Source organism: Diabrotica undecimpunctata, chromosome 6 (genome assembly GCF_040954645.1).
Source record: "Diabrotica undecimpunctata isolate CICGRU chromosome 6, icDiaUnde3, whole genome shotgun sequence".
NCBI classification, from domain to species: domain Eukaryota; kingdom Metazoa; phylum Arthropoda; class Insecta; order Coleoptera; family Chrysomelidae; genus Diabrotica; species Diabrotica undecimpunctata.
Genome location: NC_092808.1, coordinates 112,977,327 through 112,995,413, shown reverse-complemented (window position 1 = coordinate 112,995,413; position 18,087 = coordinate 112,977,327). Strand labels below are relative to the sequence as shown.

Below are 18,087 nucleotides of genomic sequence, written 5' to 3'. Positions count from 1 at the left end.
ATGGCATGGATACTAATACTTTTGCATCCCGCATTTTGAGGAGCACATGCGTTTGAATACATTCACCCCACTTTTCTTGTCATAACAAGTTGTATTCTTAACCTATATATAAAACAATAGTCGATATTTGGTATGAGTTCTAATTAGTATTTTGTGGTAAAGTAACAAACCTAGTGATTTAGTGAATTTTTTATTAAAGGTAAGCTAAATGATATTTTACTTCGAATAATAATTGGTTTTGTAGAAATAATTAACGCGTTGACGGTGATAACTGTTCTTATTTTTTTTGTTTACTTAAAATATCTTTATTTTATTTGTGGCTGCTTGGTAATAATTGTTAGTGAGTTCGTTAAGGTAAATCTTTGTTATAGTTTTTTTGAATATGCCGTTTGTTTTATTGGTATGTAAAGGTTAATAAATTTTAATAAACTATAAAACAAAAGAAAATATTATCTTACACTTTTAAGTAAGATTTGAATCTTTTCAGTATATCTTCATAAAATTATATACTTTCAACATTTTTCTTTTATTTCGGTAATTTGGCCAAATTTTAACTTTGCAGTTACAACTTTTGAAAAGTACTAATACATCCATCAATTTCTTCAAATAAGTTAAGATACTTTTAAATATATATAAATTAATGACTATAAAAATAGTGTAAATTCTTTTGTAACCAAATCTTCTAAAAAGGTCATACGTAGTGGAGTTCCCAAAAGTTTAGATTTATTAATAAATCTCTCAATTATCGCCCATAGGTACCTATTTCTATTCCTAATACCTAACTAACCATTAAATTCAAGATAATATTAAATTATACATTTTTAATTAGTTCTAACCATGCTATAAATGGATCTTGGAAATGAACATTTTAAAATTATATAGGAATTTCTTGGAATTGGTCTTGGGTTTTATATTTAGATACCTATTATAGTTTACTCGTTATTTGGTATTCTATATTAGTACTACCGAATTAATTAAAATGAACGAAATTTTTTTTTTTTAATATTAAAAATCTTTCGTTCTGTTAAAAACATAATTTTAAAAAATATTGCTTTTAATTTTTTTTGACTAAGATGGTTTTTATATTTGAAAAATCTTTAAAAAGTTACGTATACAAAAAGGAGTTAGAAAGAAAGGGATATATTTTTATAGTTTTTCTACGTTACCGTTCAATCGAGAAAATTAATAAATACGATCAAAGAAAAAAAGCTGTCTTAACCCTTTCGAAATTGCATAATAGGGTTGTTAGGGCCATGCATGTCACAAAATAATAAGTTATTCAGAGACAGTTAAATATATTTAGTTTAACTGTATTAAAACGTGATTTTTATAAATATTCGTAATTAAATTAGGCGTTTATGCTACTTAACTGTTTTACCTCAGAGATGAGAAAATCTTGTCACAGGTATTACAAAGTGTATATATTTGATTTATAGGCCATTTACTTTTTACCTTATAGTGATTTCTTTACAAATGTGTCAAATTGATGAAGGCAGGTTACACAAATAAGATTTAATTTAAAAATTCAAACTGTTGATTAATTTCTTGTAAATCGGTAAATGTATTTTAATTTTGCTGTATGATATCACACATGAAAATTTGCTTGTTTTGTAGGTTTAAAAAATATATTTTATTGTATATGTGGTTACTTAACAGTTATTAGGGAGTTCATAAGGTAAATCGTTATAGTTTTTAAAATATATGCAGTTTTTAATTGGTATGTATAGATAAACAAATTTAAAAAGAGAAAATATTAGTGAAAAATCTTAACATTTTTCAAGTAAGCTACGAATCTTTTAAATATATCTTCAAGAAATACTATACTTTTATTAATTTTTCTTTTATTTCGGAAAAGTTTGACAATTTTTTTACTGTGCTTTTACAACTTTGTTATACATGTTAATAAACGTTTTTGTCCTTTATATCTATTGAAATATACACTACTAACCGCAAAATATTAAATGCGAAAATTCTTGTGTAAATATATATTTTAAAGGGTTATCGAAAGTGTCCGTTTATAAATTTTCTCGAGATGTGTTACTTGTGTAAATAATTGTTCCCAATAAATAAATTCTAAGTAGAAAAGATACCAAATTAAAACTTCCGAATTAATTCTAACAATCACTATAAATAAACTTTTTGGGAAAGCTCTTTTCCTTCTTACATGCACCTTCTCTTAAATTTTTTAAATTGTTTATAAATACAAACCGCCCCGTAATTTTACCATAAATTTCATACTGGACCAAGTTTTGTCGTATTGATACTGCTATTTCTTAAATGCCTTATAACTAATAGACCTGAATTTAGTGGTAAACGGTATCCATTTACCCCGATTTTGACCTAATGTTATTAGTGCCGGGTTCTGTGTTGATGCTTACATATATTTTACAAAAGGTTACTTTTTAGTATTTTTATTATAAATTGTTAACGAATTATTTAAAATTACATAATTCGGGAAAGTTTGAACTTTGAACCTTTTTCAAAGCTTTTAGCAACATGTTATAAATGGCTTCTTTCTCGGCTCATAATTTTTTTTGTGATATTTATAGCATATGACATTTATATTAGGTCCATAGTATTTAATATCTTTACAATTTTTTTTTTTTGATGTGCTTTTTACTTCATATGCCTTAGGTATATTGCATACTTCACACATGTTTTTAACTTCTGCAGTACATCCTGACAATCTCACGCAGTTCTTCAATCGCACGGTTTAGGCATTGTGGCCGCTACAATAAACGATCAAGTGAGGTATAGTTTTTTTTTTTTATTAATACAACGCTTCTTCCACTACTTTCATGTTTGGTTTTGTGTAGCACTGTTACCCACTTTTAAGGTGTAACCAAATTTATAAATTTAAACAGATCTACTCTTTTAGATTGATTCTTACACATTTTTACATAAATCTAAACCTTTTTGGGGCCTTTGGACTTATCGTTCAGTTTTCCGTCCAGCTAGAAGTCTACCTTATACCCTACGTTAAAGTATTTTATTTAGTCTGTTCCAGATATTTCTAGTGTTCAGACGTACTTTGGTGAGTATAATAATTTTTTTTGAAAAATTTGACTTTTTGATTTTTTTGATTTTACAATAATTTATAAGTTTATTATACGTAAAATGGAAAAGTTTTTAATTGTCAGAGATCAAACCACGAAAATCCGTAAATTTGGTGTCCAGGGACGAACTCTGGAATTTAAAATTAAGGATGTACCGCCAGGTGAGGAACCCGTAAGTTGGATTAAAAAGGCCATCGAGGATATTGTTCGAAAGGGTACTGAAAATATTTTGCCACATGATCAGGTCGGTTTCACTTTTTGCTCCAAGGATTTCGTTAGAGGTCAGGGATGGATGAGGTTAAAACCAGCCTCAGAGGTGACAGTTGACGATATATGGAACCACATAAGTTCCATATATCAGAGCAACAGCACCGGTTTAAACACCGAAACGTTTTGTCTTGGTATTACTACCGTAAAAATGCCTACTGGAAAGGGTAGAGGTCGTAAGTACAATTCATTTAAAGAGGAGCGTTCTAAACGGCGAGGAATTGTTGTTATTAAAAACAACGATAACCTATGCCTTGCATACGCTTTGGTTGTAGCCAAAGCTTACGTTGACAAAGACCCTGAACTTACAAAAATATGTCGCGATAGAGGGAAAATACAACGGGAAAGAGCATTGCAGTTAATAGATAGGTCTGGTGTTGTTATTCCTAGTGAGGGAGCTGGAATTCCTGAGTTGCAACAGTTTCAGGCATATCTAACAGACTATAAGATTGTGGTCTATAGATATGGAACTAAGGGACGTGATGTCATTTATGAGGGGCACACTTACGGACCAAAATTAAACCTTCTCTTTCATAAAGGTCATTTTAATGTAATTCGGTCACTGACCAGTGCGTTTATCAGTACGTATTTCTGTGATAAATGTTATCAACCCTACGACCATAAAGAGGGACACAGCTGCGTTGATACGTGCTTTGCATGTCGTCGTTCACCAGCTTGTTCCAAAGAAGCTGTTAAAGTTCCCTGCGATAAATGCGGCCGGGACTTTTATGGTGAGGTATGTTTCAACGTTCACATTAACGACATATGTGACAAAATTAAAAGGTGTAAGCAATGTTACAAAATCTACACTAAAAGTCATATCTGTGGGGAGATCTTCTGTAAAACTTGTGGTAAAAATTACCCATCAGATCATCTTTGTTACATGCAGCCTGATTCTGGTAAACCTCCCTCAAAAGATTTTTTGTTCATTTTTTATGATCTTGAGACTCGTCAGGAAAAAATATTGCTAGATGGTTCACTTCTTCAAGAACCAAATCTCTGTGTATTTAGTCAGCGATGTTACAATTGTCTTCAGGAAGAAAAATTACAGTTTTGTCAAACATGCGGTTTTCGTCTAAATGTTTTAAACGAAAATGTTATTTCTATTTTTATTGAATATGTTTTTCAAATTAGGAAAAAATTTAAGAATGTTGTCGTTTTGGCACATAACGGAGGGGGTTTCGATAATCAGTTCGTGTTGAATTACATCCTCACAAAGACCGATTTAACCCCTGATCTTATCATGCGGGGTACGAAGTTAGTTTCGATGAGTGTTGGGAATGTCCGTTTTCTCGACAGTCTTAATTATTTTCCTATGGCCTTGTCAGCTTTACCAAAAGCTTTTGGTTTAACAGAGTTAAAAAAGGGCTATTTCCCACATTTGTTTAATAAAGGGGAAAATCAATCTTATCTCGGACCTATACCTTCTCTAAAATTCTATGATATCGATAATTTGAAGAAGGATGCACGTGATAAGTTAATAAATTGGCATACTGCTAAAGTTGCTAACGGTTATGTTTTTGATTTTCAGAAAGAGATCGTTGACTATTGTATTTCCGATGTCATGATATTAACACAGGCTTGTCTTACATTTAGGAAACAATTATTGAATACGTCAAATGTCTGTCCTTTTATGGAAGCTACTACCGTAGCCTCGACTTGTAGTAAAGTATTTAGGCGAAATTTTCTACAATCTGACACAATAGGTCTTATTCCTAAAGGTGGTTATCGTTTTAAAGATAATCAGTCAAAAATAGCTCTGCAGTGGCTACTTTGGGAAGAGAAACAGCGTAATATTAAAATACAGCATGCTGCACGAGGATTTGAGACTGTTATTAATACTTGTAAAGTGGATGGTCTTTACGAAAATATCGTGTTTGAATTTCAGGGTTGTTACTATCATGGTTGTCCCCAATGTTATCCCGAAAACAGATTGGCTCCTCTTCATGACGATCCTTCACACTGCATGGAAAATCGTTATGACAGAACTGCTGCCAAAAATCAATATCTAAAATCTCTGGGATATGAAGTCGTTGAAATCTGGGAGTGTGCCTTCAGAAAAACTATGACGCCTGAGATAAAATCATTTACTGAGAATCACCCCTTAATGAGAACTCAACCTATAAATGCTAGGGATGCTTTGTATGGTGGTCGTACTGGTAACACCGTGGAGTATTATAAGGCTCAAGAAAATGAAAAGATTAAATATGTCGATGTTTGTTCCCTATACCCTTGGGTATGTAAGCGTGGAAAATTTCCTCTAGGTCATCCTAAAATTTTTGTAGGAGATGAATGCCGGCATATAGATTTATCACGAGTATCTGGTTTAATAAAGTGTAAAGTACTTCCTTCCTCAAACCTTTATCATCCTGTTCTACCCGCAAAAATAAACAATAAATGCATGTTTGTTCTTTGTCGTAAATGCAGCGAGGACTTTATGCAAGGAGAATGTCAGCATTCCGACGAACAGAAGTCACTTACAGGAACATGGGTAATTGAAGAAGTTGTAAAAGCTTTGGAAAAGGGTTACAAAATAGTTGAGACCTACGAAATCTGGTCGTACGAAACCCGTGAATTGTCAAAACATCAAAATGGTCTCTTTTCCGACATGATGAATAAATTCATCAAAATCAAGCAGCAAGCTTCAGGATGGCCCCGTGGTTGTGTAACAGCCGAAGAAAAAAACCGATACATCGAACAGTTTCTCCAGATAGAAGACGTTCGGTTAGAGTTTACCGAAATAACGGCGAATCCTGGCCTTAGATCGTTAGCTAAATTAATGCTTAATTCGTTCTGGGGTAAATTTGCACAGCGAGAAAATCTTCCCAAAACTTCTATTGTAAACAATCCTAAAGAATTCTTTGCTATGATGATTAATCCCTCGATCTATGTAAATACTGTGGTTCCTGTAAACGAGGAAACACTGGTTGTTACGTGGGAGTATGTGGAAGAAGCATTTTCAATGTCTTCCACTGTAAACGTCGTTCTGGCCTCATACGTTACGGCTCTAGCCCGCCTCAAACTGTATTCCTATTTAGACATGGTGGGCGAGCGTACTTTATATTATGATACCGATTCAATTGTGTACATTTCCAGAGACGGTCTGCCTGATCTTCCTACCGGTGACTGTATTGGTGATTTAACTGATGAGCTAAGTGGTGGTCATATTTCGGAGTTCGTTTCTGGAGGCCCCAAAAATTATGCTTATAAATACATACTTCCTAATGGTGACGAAAAATTTTGTTGCAAAGTTAAGGGAATTTCCCTTAATTATTTAAACTCGCAATTAATTAATTTTGATACTATTAAAAAGATGGTACTTGTAAAGTCGGAAGGTATTAAAATCATAAGTAAACAAGTTAGACGAACAACAGAACATCAAGTCATAACACAGGAAATCCATAAAAATTATCGACCACATTCTACAAAAAGAAAATTTTTAGAAGATTTTAGTTCCGTTCCTTTTGGTTATAAGAAAATGAAAATTTAAAAATATGTATAAATTTATTTATAGTGTTAATATTATTGATTATTGTAGTTTTAATACACGGCTTTTTATTATTTAGTTATATGTACATATTTTATATTAGTATTAAATGTGTCTTTTAAGAATTTTTCATAAATTAGTTTTCCGTTCTCTATTATCCAGCGTCTATTTGGTTGTCTGTTTTTCTATCACATATTGTAGTTGGCTTTTAAAATTTTTATAGTAAAACAACGTTACCAGGTATCTGTTATGAGTTACTGATTAATTTAAAGATCTTAAAACGATGTATAGCATATTAGGGTTAAATATCATAAAATTTGTTCATTAAGTTTTAGAAGATGTTAAGACTACCAAAAGATATCCGTTAGCGACTACTGGTGAATTATGAACTGATCTTAATAAATTAAGATCAAGTGTTCCTGTTGCCACCTTTTTCTAATAAAAATGTAACAAAAATATGTCTAGCATCAGATCGTAAAGACGTCTACTGAAACATATTATTCACAAAGATATCTGATATGGACCATTGGCGAATTATGAACCGATCTTATTAAATTAGGATCTAGTGTTCGTGTTGCCATATTTTTCTGATAAAAACGTAACAAAGAGTTGTCTAGCATTAGATCGTAAAAGATGTCTACTGAAACATATTATTCACAAACATATCTGATATGGACCATTGGCGAATTATCAACCGATCTTATTAAATTAGGATCTAGTGTTCGAGTTGTTACGTTTTTATCTGATAAAAATGTAAAAAAAAGTTGTCTAGCATCAGATCGTAAAAGACGTCTACTGAAACATATTATTCACAAAAGATATCTGATATGGATTACTGGTGAATTATGAACCGATCTTATTAAATTAGGATCTAGTGCTCGTGTTGTCACTTTTTTTAATAAAATGTAACAAAAAAGTTGTCTAGCCTCAAATTGTAAAAAGACGTCTACTAAAACATATTATTCACAAAGATATCTGATATGGACCACTGGCGAATTATGAACCGATCTTATTAAATTAGGATCTAGTGTTCGTGCTGCCACTTTTTTACTGAATTGTAAAAAAAAGTTGTCTAGCCTCAGATTGTAAAAAGACGTCTACTAAAACATATTATTCACAAAAGATATCTGATATGGACCACTGGCGAATTATGAACCGATCTTATTAAATTAGGATCTAGTGTTCGTGCTGCCACTTTTTTACTAAATTGTAAAAAAAAGTTGTCTAGCCTCAGATTGTAAAAAGACGTCTACTAAAACATATTATTCACAAAGATATCTGATGTGGACCACTGGCAAATTAGGAACCGATCTTATTCAATTAGGATTTAGTGTTCGTGTTGCCATCTTTTTAATAAAATGTAACAAAGTTGTCTAGCATTAGATCGTAAAAAACATCTACTGAAACTTAATATTCACAAAGATATGTGATATGGACCATTGGCGAATTATGAACCGATCTTATTAAATTAGGATCTAGTGTTCGTGTTGTCACCTAAAATAATAATAAGAAAATCGATCGACAAATCTTAATGGTCTGCTTTCCTGAGTTAATTTTTAAGTATGTTTTTAATGGCCAGTTACCCAACAGGAGTTTAGTTTTCAGTTTAAGTATCTTCTAATAAAATCAATAAAAATGTTTATTTAAGTGTGTGATGGAAAAAGACAATCATTTCGCTTTCATACTGACTGTTTGTCCCATACTAACAAAACCTCTTCCGGCGGTCGTGTAACCGTACCGACTAGCGGTGGATGCTGTTAAGAACAAAATTTGTTCGAACCGAATTGGTTACGTTTGCCTTCAATATATGTTTTTTTTTTCATAATATATTCACTCAATTTCATTCCTTCGCTTACCTACCATTTTAATATCATTTTCTGTCAGTAGCACCTTCTCCGTACTGACTGCTGATAAGACTGAATTTTTGTTCAAACTGTCCTTTTAAATTTCTTCTGTATATTATATACTCTGGATTTTTTAAAATAATTAACTTATGATCGTAGATAAAATATAGTATGCAACTCGCACGAGTTTTGGTCACTATTCTTTAATAATTGATCATATTGATACATTATATCACATTTCAACGTTGAATATTTGGTGGCCCCTTTATAGTATAAACGGATGGTCCACTTTTGCCGCACAGAAACACGCTAGGTACCACATTGTGGGAGTAGTACTGTAAACTTAGGGTGTCTGTCAGACTCGCTTACAAACCGGGCTGTCACTTATTGAGTTGAGTACGTAAAGTGTTCTCTGTATGTTTTAATATGCATCGGGGAATTGTTGTCTGATGGTTATCGAAGAACCGTCTGTGATCATATCCCCAGTATCACTGTAACATGAATTGTGTTTTCTCACCTTACCTTGTATATATCAGCATCTAAATATAAAAGTAGACAACGGACGAAAAGAAGAAAATATTGGTTATCTAATTTGGGCAGTGGGACACCACTTTGATGATTTGCGACAAGATCTGTGTCTAGCCGTGGACAAAAAAAAAGAAGACCTATATAAAGCATTGGAGGAAACAATCGTAAACCTATGTATAGCACTGGAGGAAAGAATCGTAGACCTATGTAGAGTACTGGGCGAAAAAATATGTGTCGAGCACTAGACGAAAGAACGAAAGCTTATATGTAACAGTGTATAAAATATTGAGTTCCCCTGTCAAGCAGTGAACGTTCAATTAGTGAATAGAAGAAGGTAACATGAGATGAAAAACAGATTAGCGAAAGAAAAAGAAGAAGAGGAAAGAAAGGAAAAGAAAAAATGATTCGACTTGTCAGTAAGCGTGATGTCACCCGAACACCTGAGCAGGTGCAAACATCAAAGGATGCCGCTTTTTCCCACGGTCGGTAAAATTTTCCCAGCGCCAAGTGCCGCAATATCTACTTACTTACAAGCTAATTCTTTGAGAACCGCGATAAAAACCCTATATATTATTAAAAATACTCATTGCTCATCATTAAAACAAACAAAAAACACATCATAACAATATATATATATATATATATATATATATATATATATATATATATATATATATATATATATATATATATATAAAGTTATATATTACTTCCGAAATATTACAAGCTTTGTAGAAAATATCGTTATATGTAAGTGTAACATCTAACAATATATAGAATACAAGAGTATAATAAATTGTTAAGATTTCTTTTAAATAATAATTAAAATATTTTTTAGTTCATGAAATCATTTCAGAAACATAAAATTTAATTACCTGTGGATCTCCTATATGCGGAACACCACCGGGTGTAAGAAAATCTATAGGCGCGTTAGGATCTGCAATCTGCTGAGGAACGAAGAAGTTCATCTGTGGAGCAGCTGAAGGCAACTGATTGGGTGCAGGAAGAGAAGCAGGCCCTGAATTAGGTTGTTGTTTATTACCTTGGTTGAAAACGTCTATGTAGGACTTTTTCAGGTCTACAAAAAGATATTAAAATCAATTATTAGACAGTTTATAACCTTAATAATTTAATCGCAATAGATACTTATAATAAACAGTTAATTCCAGGTTTTAACATATGCTGACGAGATTAAACTAGGATAAAACAGTTTGAAGTGCCTTATCCACTGTGTCTGATCGTTGACTAAGTGTTCTTGATTATTTATCTGCCCCCGTGATCTATCTGGTGATTCAAATTAGTACTGGAATTTTAGTTGCGCCTGGGAAGAGGTTTTGTATTCCAAAACGCAACGGTTCTCATGTATTTAATTTTTAAATTTCGATGGTTTAAATGAAAGGGGCGCAGATGAGGTAGTATGATATTACGAATCTTATTCTTTATACCACCTATAAGAGTAACAATATATCATTACAAAACTAAATAATATATTGTTTGAAAATATCCATATTCATTTCAAAAATCCTACTTTTATTTCAGAAAAAATCGCGAAACGATAGCAATTCGATGCTACCCCGAAAATATAAACAGAGAGGAAGGCTGCTTTTTAATCTCCATAGGGAACCCAATAGCTCATAAACAGCATGCTCTACTATACCGATAAAGATACTAACTGATTTGGTAAGACAATAAAATTTGGGCGAATTGATTTATTATATGGCACCTTACTTATTATTATTTATACTTATTTTGAGAAATACTTTGTATTTAAGTGAAAATCGAAACGTCAAAATAAACTTATTTTAAAGTAAAATTGTGGCTTATTCCCAATAAAAATAGTAAGTTGTATTACATGCCACAAGAAAAACGCTTCAGAAAAATGGCATCGTCGCTTCAGTCTGCTGTAGATATCGCTTTGGGCATGGCTAAGTTTCTAAAAGTATATTTGTAATAATTCAGTATTATCTGATTATTCATGGGAGCATAAAGCGAAGTAAGATATTATTTGGCATTTTCCAATAATATCTTTGAAATCATATCTTTATTTAGGTATTTTAGAGGCAGTGGGTGTGAATATAAAATTTAAGTACTGCTTAAATTAAAAATAATTCCAAAAAGTTAGAAATTCTAAACCGAATATAAGGTCTTTCATTTATCACGGCATTGAGTTCATTTGCTGAGATGTTTTGGCTGAGTTCGATAATCTTTTCTTTTGTCCCAGTTGCTCCACGTTGGTGACTCGCTCCAAGAGTCACCAACAGAGAGATTGGATCGGAAACAATCGGTTTTATCGTTCAATGTAACGCTATGATCGGCGTTCATGCACAATGTGGAGGGGAGACTAAGGGGAAATATTGTTCTTTGTCTATTAAGTGGAAACATAATCTGGGTCATCTTTGTTAGATATCTCGCTAATTTTATAATACCTACCATAAATTTTTTCCGAATCCATATATGGGTCGTTGCAAAGGAGTTACCCCTAGATACATTAAGTATTTGTGTTACTGTGCCAGAATTACCCCCCCCCCCCCCCCGCTGTTGATATTCGCCCGTGGCTACGTGAAATACTTAGCTTTCGGTGACTAACAAGCAACTCTTTCACACCTAAAGAAGCTACCTACAAGTGTAGATGTACATTAAAATGAATTCACACACGGGTCATCCAAAAAAAGACATGCTCCAAACCCGGAAAACGATTTGCTCGGAACGGTCGAATATTCGGAAACGCTTCCGCGATTAGTACAATCAAACTTATAACTACCTTTCACCAAAGACTTTCTTGTTTTGTCCAATTAGTGACATCATGTCTCGATCGCTCGGATTGTAGATTTCCATCCCTCTCTGTCTTAGGCTCCTAGAAAAGCTTCTTGTAAACCATGGCCAATAATTCCTCTGGCTTGATCCAACAAGCATGGTGAAAATCTTCCTCGCAGTCGTTTGCCATTGATTTTGCTTCTGTTCTTCTCGTTATGTCTGAAGTATTTGAGGTAGCACTGATTTATTTTTGTTGACAGATTTGTGTGGACCTCTAACTGCTTTATAACTAAAATTTTGATGAGATGTCTGTTGGAGATCGATCTTACATAAGTCAAATTAATAACCCCCAAAAATTCACAAAGGGATGAATGAATATTTCCAAAATCATATAACAGATTTCGAAAATTCTAGAACTATGTCTCATTCGTTTTTAGAAAAATGATTATTCGAGAAGCCATTGAGATCAAAACATACCCTGACTCTCAAAAAAAGATATGATGGTACCGGCTACTCTTAACTTGGAGAACCCTTATTAATTGCAATACAATTCTATTCGTTTCTTCTGTTAATCCAACTCTCAACCTTAAGAATTTAATGACTATTTCTCAAACAAAAACCATGTCACCATCGATGGTATACAAGATGCATCTAGACCTAAATCACATCTAAGGTATTACTAGTAAAAATTGGCATTTAAAAATTTCATATCTTTGTCAGCAACCTTAAGACCAAAAAAAGTCTACGTCATCAATCATCAACCAAAAATCTATCTTCATGGCATAAGTTTCTAAAGAATTATTAATGTAATTTTATGTGTGTACTTACTTCTACCCCTTTGCAGTTTAAACATATTTGCCTGCTGTGATGGTCTTTGTGGGCCACTATCTTCTATTCCGGCATTCGTGTTGGGTACTTCTCCATTTTGTTCAACAAGCGTTCTATTGGGATCAAAACTGGGTAGCGAGGTATTAGCAGATGTGGGGGTAGAATGAGCTTGTTGAGCTGGAGGTAATTTAGGCATCAACTCCGATAACTTCGGTGGAGGTTTAAATTCATTCGCCGGATCATTTGGATCTTCATCTACGTTAACCCAACGTTTTTTGTCTTGATCCCATACGATCTACAAAATTAATATTATATACGAGAAATAAAACATATTAATTTCAAGTAAATCAATTATTCTATTGTATTATATTTTTTATTTTAGTTACATTAGGAAGGTCACATAATAGAACAAGTGATAGAGTTTAAATATCTAGGCATCACATTATCTAGATACGAAAAGCTCGAAACAGAAATGGAAGATCAAGTGAATAGAGTAAACAGAACCGCAGGTTGCCTGAATGAAACAATATGGAGACATATTGGACAGATGGTAAAACACTATGGGACCTAGAAGTACATATATACGATATAGGGGCAAGGTGGAGAACATAAAGGACTGGGTAAGAAATAGAAGAGTAGAATGGAACGATCATATAAGCCAAATGACAAGAAATAGAGTAGTAAAGACGGCAAGAGACGGTTTCTCAATAGGAAGATGATCAGTAGGAAGACCACGAAAACGATGGAATGACAAATTACTAGAGGCACATTGAAAAACAGACAGAGTCATGTCTATACGAAAAGAAGAAGAAGAAGTTACATTAAAGTCTTTAAAGTTTAGTTGATTCCTTGGAGGTAATTTTTTATGAGTTTATGTATTACCATTATTCGTCCTAAATATTTAATCTTTTACTACTATAATAATTGGATCTAAATAAAAATTAAAAATCTCGGTTCCTTAGTTTTGTCAGCTCAGATTTAGGATTAAAAATTATATGAGGAAAATTATAAAACTGAAAGTAGTTTCTGTTCCGAGAAAACCATAACTACAATAGCTCTAGCAATTTTATTAATATTTATCATCTACATAAAAAACGTAAATATTTATAGAATCTTTAGAAGCTGATGAAAAGCTATTGAGAAAACTACTGATATCGATTCTTGTATCTTGACTTCTTTCTTTAAATTTATTTATTGGTTGAGTATGCTGACGTACGTTTTATGATTTTTATTCTCTCTTATATCTTTTATCTCTCTTCTATCTTTTATACTCTTTCATATCTTTTTTATATCTTTTATAACGTTATGCTATTCAGACAAACTTGCGATAGACTCTGTTTTATTGCCGAGATTTACTTAAACAATGCCCCTCAAATGCAAAGGTAAATGAGGAACAAGATCAGCCAAACAAAACATAAGTGGTAGTCCATTCAGTATAGTGAAGTCGAAAATCTAAAAGCCAAACACTATTCATTCAAAATGCATAAAATCTGAAAGAAGATGTCGGATTATAGAAACAAAAATCTATTGGATTATTAATGTATCAAAAAGAGAAAGTTATCCTTGATAGCCAAGCAAAATTAAAAGAATAGTGTAATTATGCTAAAGAACTTTTTAAGGACATTAAGTAAGAGCCGATAAATTTATCAGGAAAAGGGTTTGACATAACCCGACAAGAGCTGGAACATGCAATACGCATTGCAAAAATTGGTACAGCTCCACAACGGGACGAAATACATTCTGAACTGCCAAAACTACTTCTAGACGACCAATCACTCAGTGATTTGGTGAAATCTACCGAAGTGGAAAAATTCCCAAAGCTTCACTATATTATGTTTCAGAAATGGAATATGCATGTGAGGTATTGTTCATCATGAAAGTGTTGATAAGAAGATGCCAGAATATTTCTATACATGTGTTCGGGTAACTTATAGGCTTTTGATACCTTTCAATACGGAAAATTTATCGAAATAGTGTGAAAGCAAAATCTCGATGAGACAAATATACATAATAATAATTGTAGATTTTTATGGCATTACGGAAATCGGTGAGCTTGTAATGATAATCATAAACATGCAGCTTTGTTTTATTTTTTATATTTATACTAGTGATTTTGCCCAATTAGTGGGGATTCAATCACTTGTCATCTAGTAACTCAATTTTTTCTGACTTCCTCTTATTTTATCGCATTTTCCTCCAATTTTTTCTGACTCCCTCTAATTGTATCGTGTCTTCCTCTAATTTTTCCTGACTCCCTCCTATTTTACCGTGTCTCCCCTAATTTTTGCTGACTCCATTTAATTTTTTTAGTAAACGGGAGTAAACCCACTCACAGGAGCAAGTTCGTTGTACTTTGGATGTAGCATGTGTGAAATGCAGATCATATGCAAGAATGAAACAAACATGGAAAATAAAAATGACTTCAAATCATTGATTTATTCATTCGTGACAACTCATTTGAATTTCGGAATAACTATTTAATTAATTTTGCATACAATTTTACAAAACTATATTTTTAGTAAAAACTCTATCGCTTTCTTGAATTAATTTTTCTTGCGACGCGACGGTGTATCCACAAACTTTGTCTCTTACGTTTGATTTTACTTTTGTGTATCATCATTCAATCTTCGATTGTCCATTGCTGGGCATAGATCTCCCTCATATTTTTCCATCTGTTTTGATCTTGTGTCTCTTGCATCCAATTTCTGTGGCAACGTTTTAGATCGTCAGTCCAACGTGTTGGTGGACGACCTCTGCTTCGGTAGGCATCATCTCTTGGTCTCCATTCGAGTATCCGCTTTGCCCATCTGTTATCTGTCATTCGAGCCACGTGACCTGCCCAGTTCCACTTCATTGTTGCTATTCTCTCTACAGCATCAGCCTACGATCATCGTAGCTGGCGGTTTGGGATCTTGTCTCTTATTGAAACGCTCAACATAGTGCGCTCCATCGCCGTTTGAGCCACACGGATCTTTTGTACTACTCCTTGTCATGGTCAACGTTTCCGCTCCGTAAGTCAACACTGATTAAAGACAAAACACACTGATTAAAGGTTTTTCTTTTAAGACATATTGGTATGTCGGACTATTTTAAAATGTGGTTCACCTTGCTGAAGACTGCCCAAGTCAGTCGTAGAAGCTCAACGGTTTGGTTATCTTTTCCTATGCGAATCTCGTGACCTAGGTATTTATAGGCCATTACCTGGTCTATGGATCTTGTTACTACGCATATATCTTCGCTGACCACAAGATTTGTCATCATCTGGGTTTTAAATATATTTATTTTCAAACCCCTTCCAGCGAGGAAAGGCAGAGATGATTTAAAAGTTCGTTGGCCTCATCTATCCTATCAGCTATTAGCACAATATCATCTACAAACCTTAGGTGGCTAAGCTGTTCTCCGTTTATGTTTATGCCCTTGTTGGTCAGTCATTCCTTCACTCAACCGTTTTCTCCAATTTTTCCTGTTTAGCCAGTCCCCTTCCTGTAGGTTTCTTCTACTCATTGCTTCGTCCACCTCATCTCTGAAAGATCTTCGGGGTCTGCCTCTCTTTCTTCTTCCTATCGGGCTCCACTCTGTTATTCTATTTATCCACTGATTTTGGTTTGCTCTTCTGACATGTCCGTACCAGGTTAACCTCTTCTGTTCGATGTAGTCTATTATGTCGGAGTTCATTCCCATTCTCCTCTTAATCTCCATGTTATCCATCTCCATTAAGTATCTGGCCATATTTAGTCATCATTTTCCATGGAAAAAAATCGATCATCCGCCAGTACATATGGTATGGCATTTATGGAAATTATGTTATTATTATTATTAAATGTCATTGCATTTTTATCGACACTAAAAGAGTGTTTTAAGCAGGTACATATTAAACAGAATCGGGGGCATACTACATTCTTGTCTCCATTTCCAATAATTATTTAAACTATCACTTGCTCGGCATTTATTTCTTGCTCCAATTCAGTTCATCTCTATCTACTTTTTCCGTGCCTTACTTTTTTACCAGTATGTATTAGTTTCAATTTATCCATTCACCAGTTTATTTACTTTCATTCAAATAATTTCTGTTTGTGTCAATTTACATACTCATGTATTAATTTCTAATTAATTTTACTAGCTACGTGTTATGGTATTTTACTCGTACTTTTACTTACTATTTCAATATTTGGGTTGTAACTGCTGTTCAAATAATTCGATCCTACCTATATTTTTAATTGACCTTCTTGGTTTCAGCAATACTTGCTGAATGACCAATTATTGGTCTTGTTGTTTACTATATTATCAACTATTATTGTATAGTAACTTCACTCAGCCTGGAAATATTTTGACAAAGTCATTGTTGGAAACACAACACAAAAATTTCTACTCCTCACTGTTGATAGCTCAAATAAGCTTATTGAAAAATAAGAATAATCATTAATAATGGAAGTGTATAATCATAAATTTTTTTGATAAACTGCATGTGAATATTTCTTACTCTTAAGATATTGGTTATGGGCATATGCGCTTGGCTCTATAGTAATTTCCAGCCATTTCCAGTCGATGTCAAAATTTGGCCAACGTAGCAATAAAAAAATTGATTACTAAATTTAAAAGTTAACCCAGATCCAACTAGACAATTGGGGGTTGGTTCAGTGAACAGAGTATACTTACAGTTTTCTGATGTATTTTTTATACAATGATGTATTTTTTTATATAAAAACAATACAAAAATAGTTTAATTTTGAACTCGTCATGCGCATTCCTATGCAAAGGGGTAAGTTTATCACTTTTAAAGATATTCCCGTTCAAAAAAATTAAGCTACAAATAGTATTAACAATAGAATATTATGAATACGACTCATATTTTGTCTAAATAATGGTTTCATGTAAAAATTCACAATTTATGAAAATAACAGACTTATTTACTTAAATATTGCTCTAAAAAAGTAAAAATTGATTAAAAAAAAATTAAATATTAAAATTTACCTTTGGATTTTTATCATCCGGCAACTTCATCTGATTTTTAGGTTTCAACGCCAATTTACTAAATATACCTCCAAACCATCCAGTACTTTGTGTTTTTTCTGGTTCTACAGGAGCTGGCTTGGGTTTAGCTAACGGTTTCTTTTCTTCTTCTTTTTCGGATTTTTCATCTTCATATGCATTTAGTTGGTTCGGCAACGAGATCTGAGGTTGCAGCGGTTCCTGAGAAACAGTGCAGAGCGACAATTTACTATACTATACAACCGTGCAGTTTCGGTTGGTAGAATAATGACGGTAACGTAGAATTTTTTAGTATAGTGTATTATGGTATTAATTTACATATAGACATATTACC

General features: G+C 33.0%; 1 protein-coding gene and 1 long non-coding RNA gene across 7 annotated transcripts in view; one reads left to right on the top strand and one right to left on the bottom strand.

The window, feature by feature from the left end:
- Positions 1-18,087, bottom strand: part of Sec16 (endoplasmic reticulum export factor secretory 16) — a 164,335-nt gene that overhangs the window by 25,730 nt on the left and 120,518 nt on the right. For all 6 annotated transcript variants that reach the window (XM_072535162.1, XM_072535164.1, XM_072535161.1 and 3 more), the window contains 3 exons: positions 17,736-17,954; positions 12,765-13,059; positions 10,058-10,260 (listed from right to left, as the gene is read on the bottom strand). In XM_072535162.1, the coding sequence (XP_072391263.1) occupies positions 10,058-10,260; positions 12,765-13,059; positions 17,736-17,954 (717 nt within the window). The remainder of the gene's footprint in view (positions 1-10,057; positions 10,261-12,764; positions 13,060-17,735; positions 17,955-18,087) is intronic.
- Positions 68-2,978, top strand: LOC140443749 (uncharacterized). The gene is made up of 3 exons (XR_011951258.1): positions 68-199; positions 2,674-2,751; positions 2,879-2,978. It is a non-coding gene; the product is annotated as an uncharacterized lncRNA (long non-coding RNA).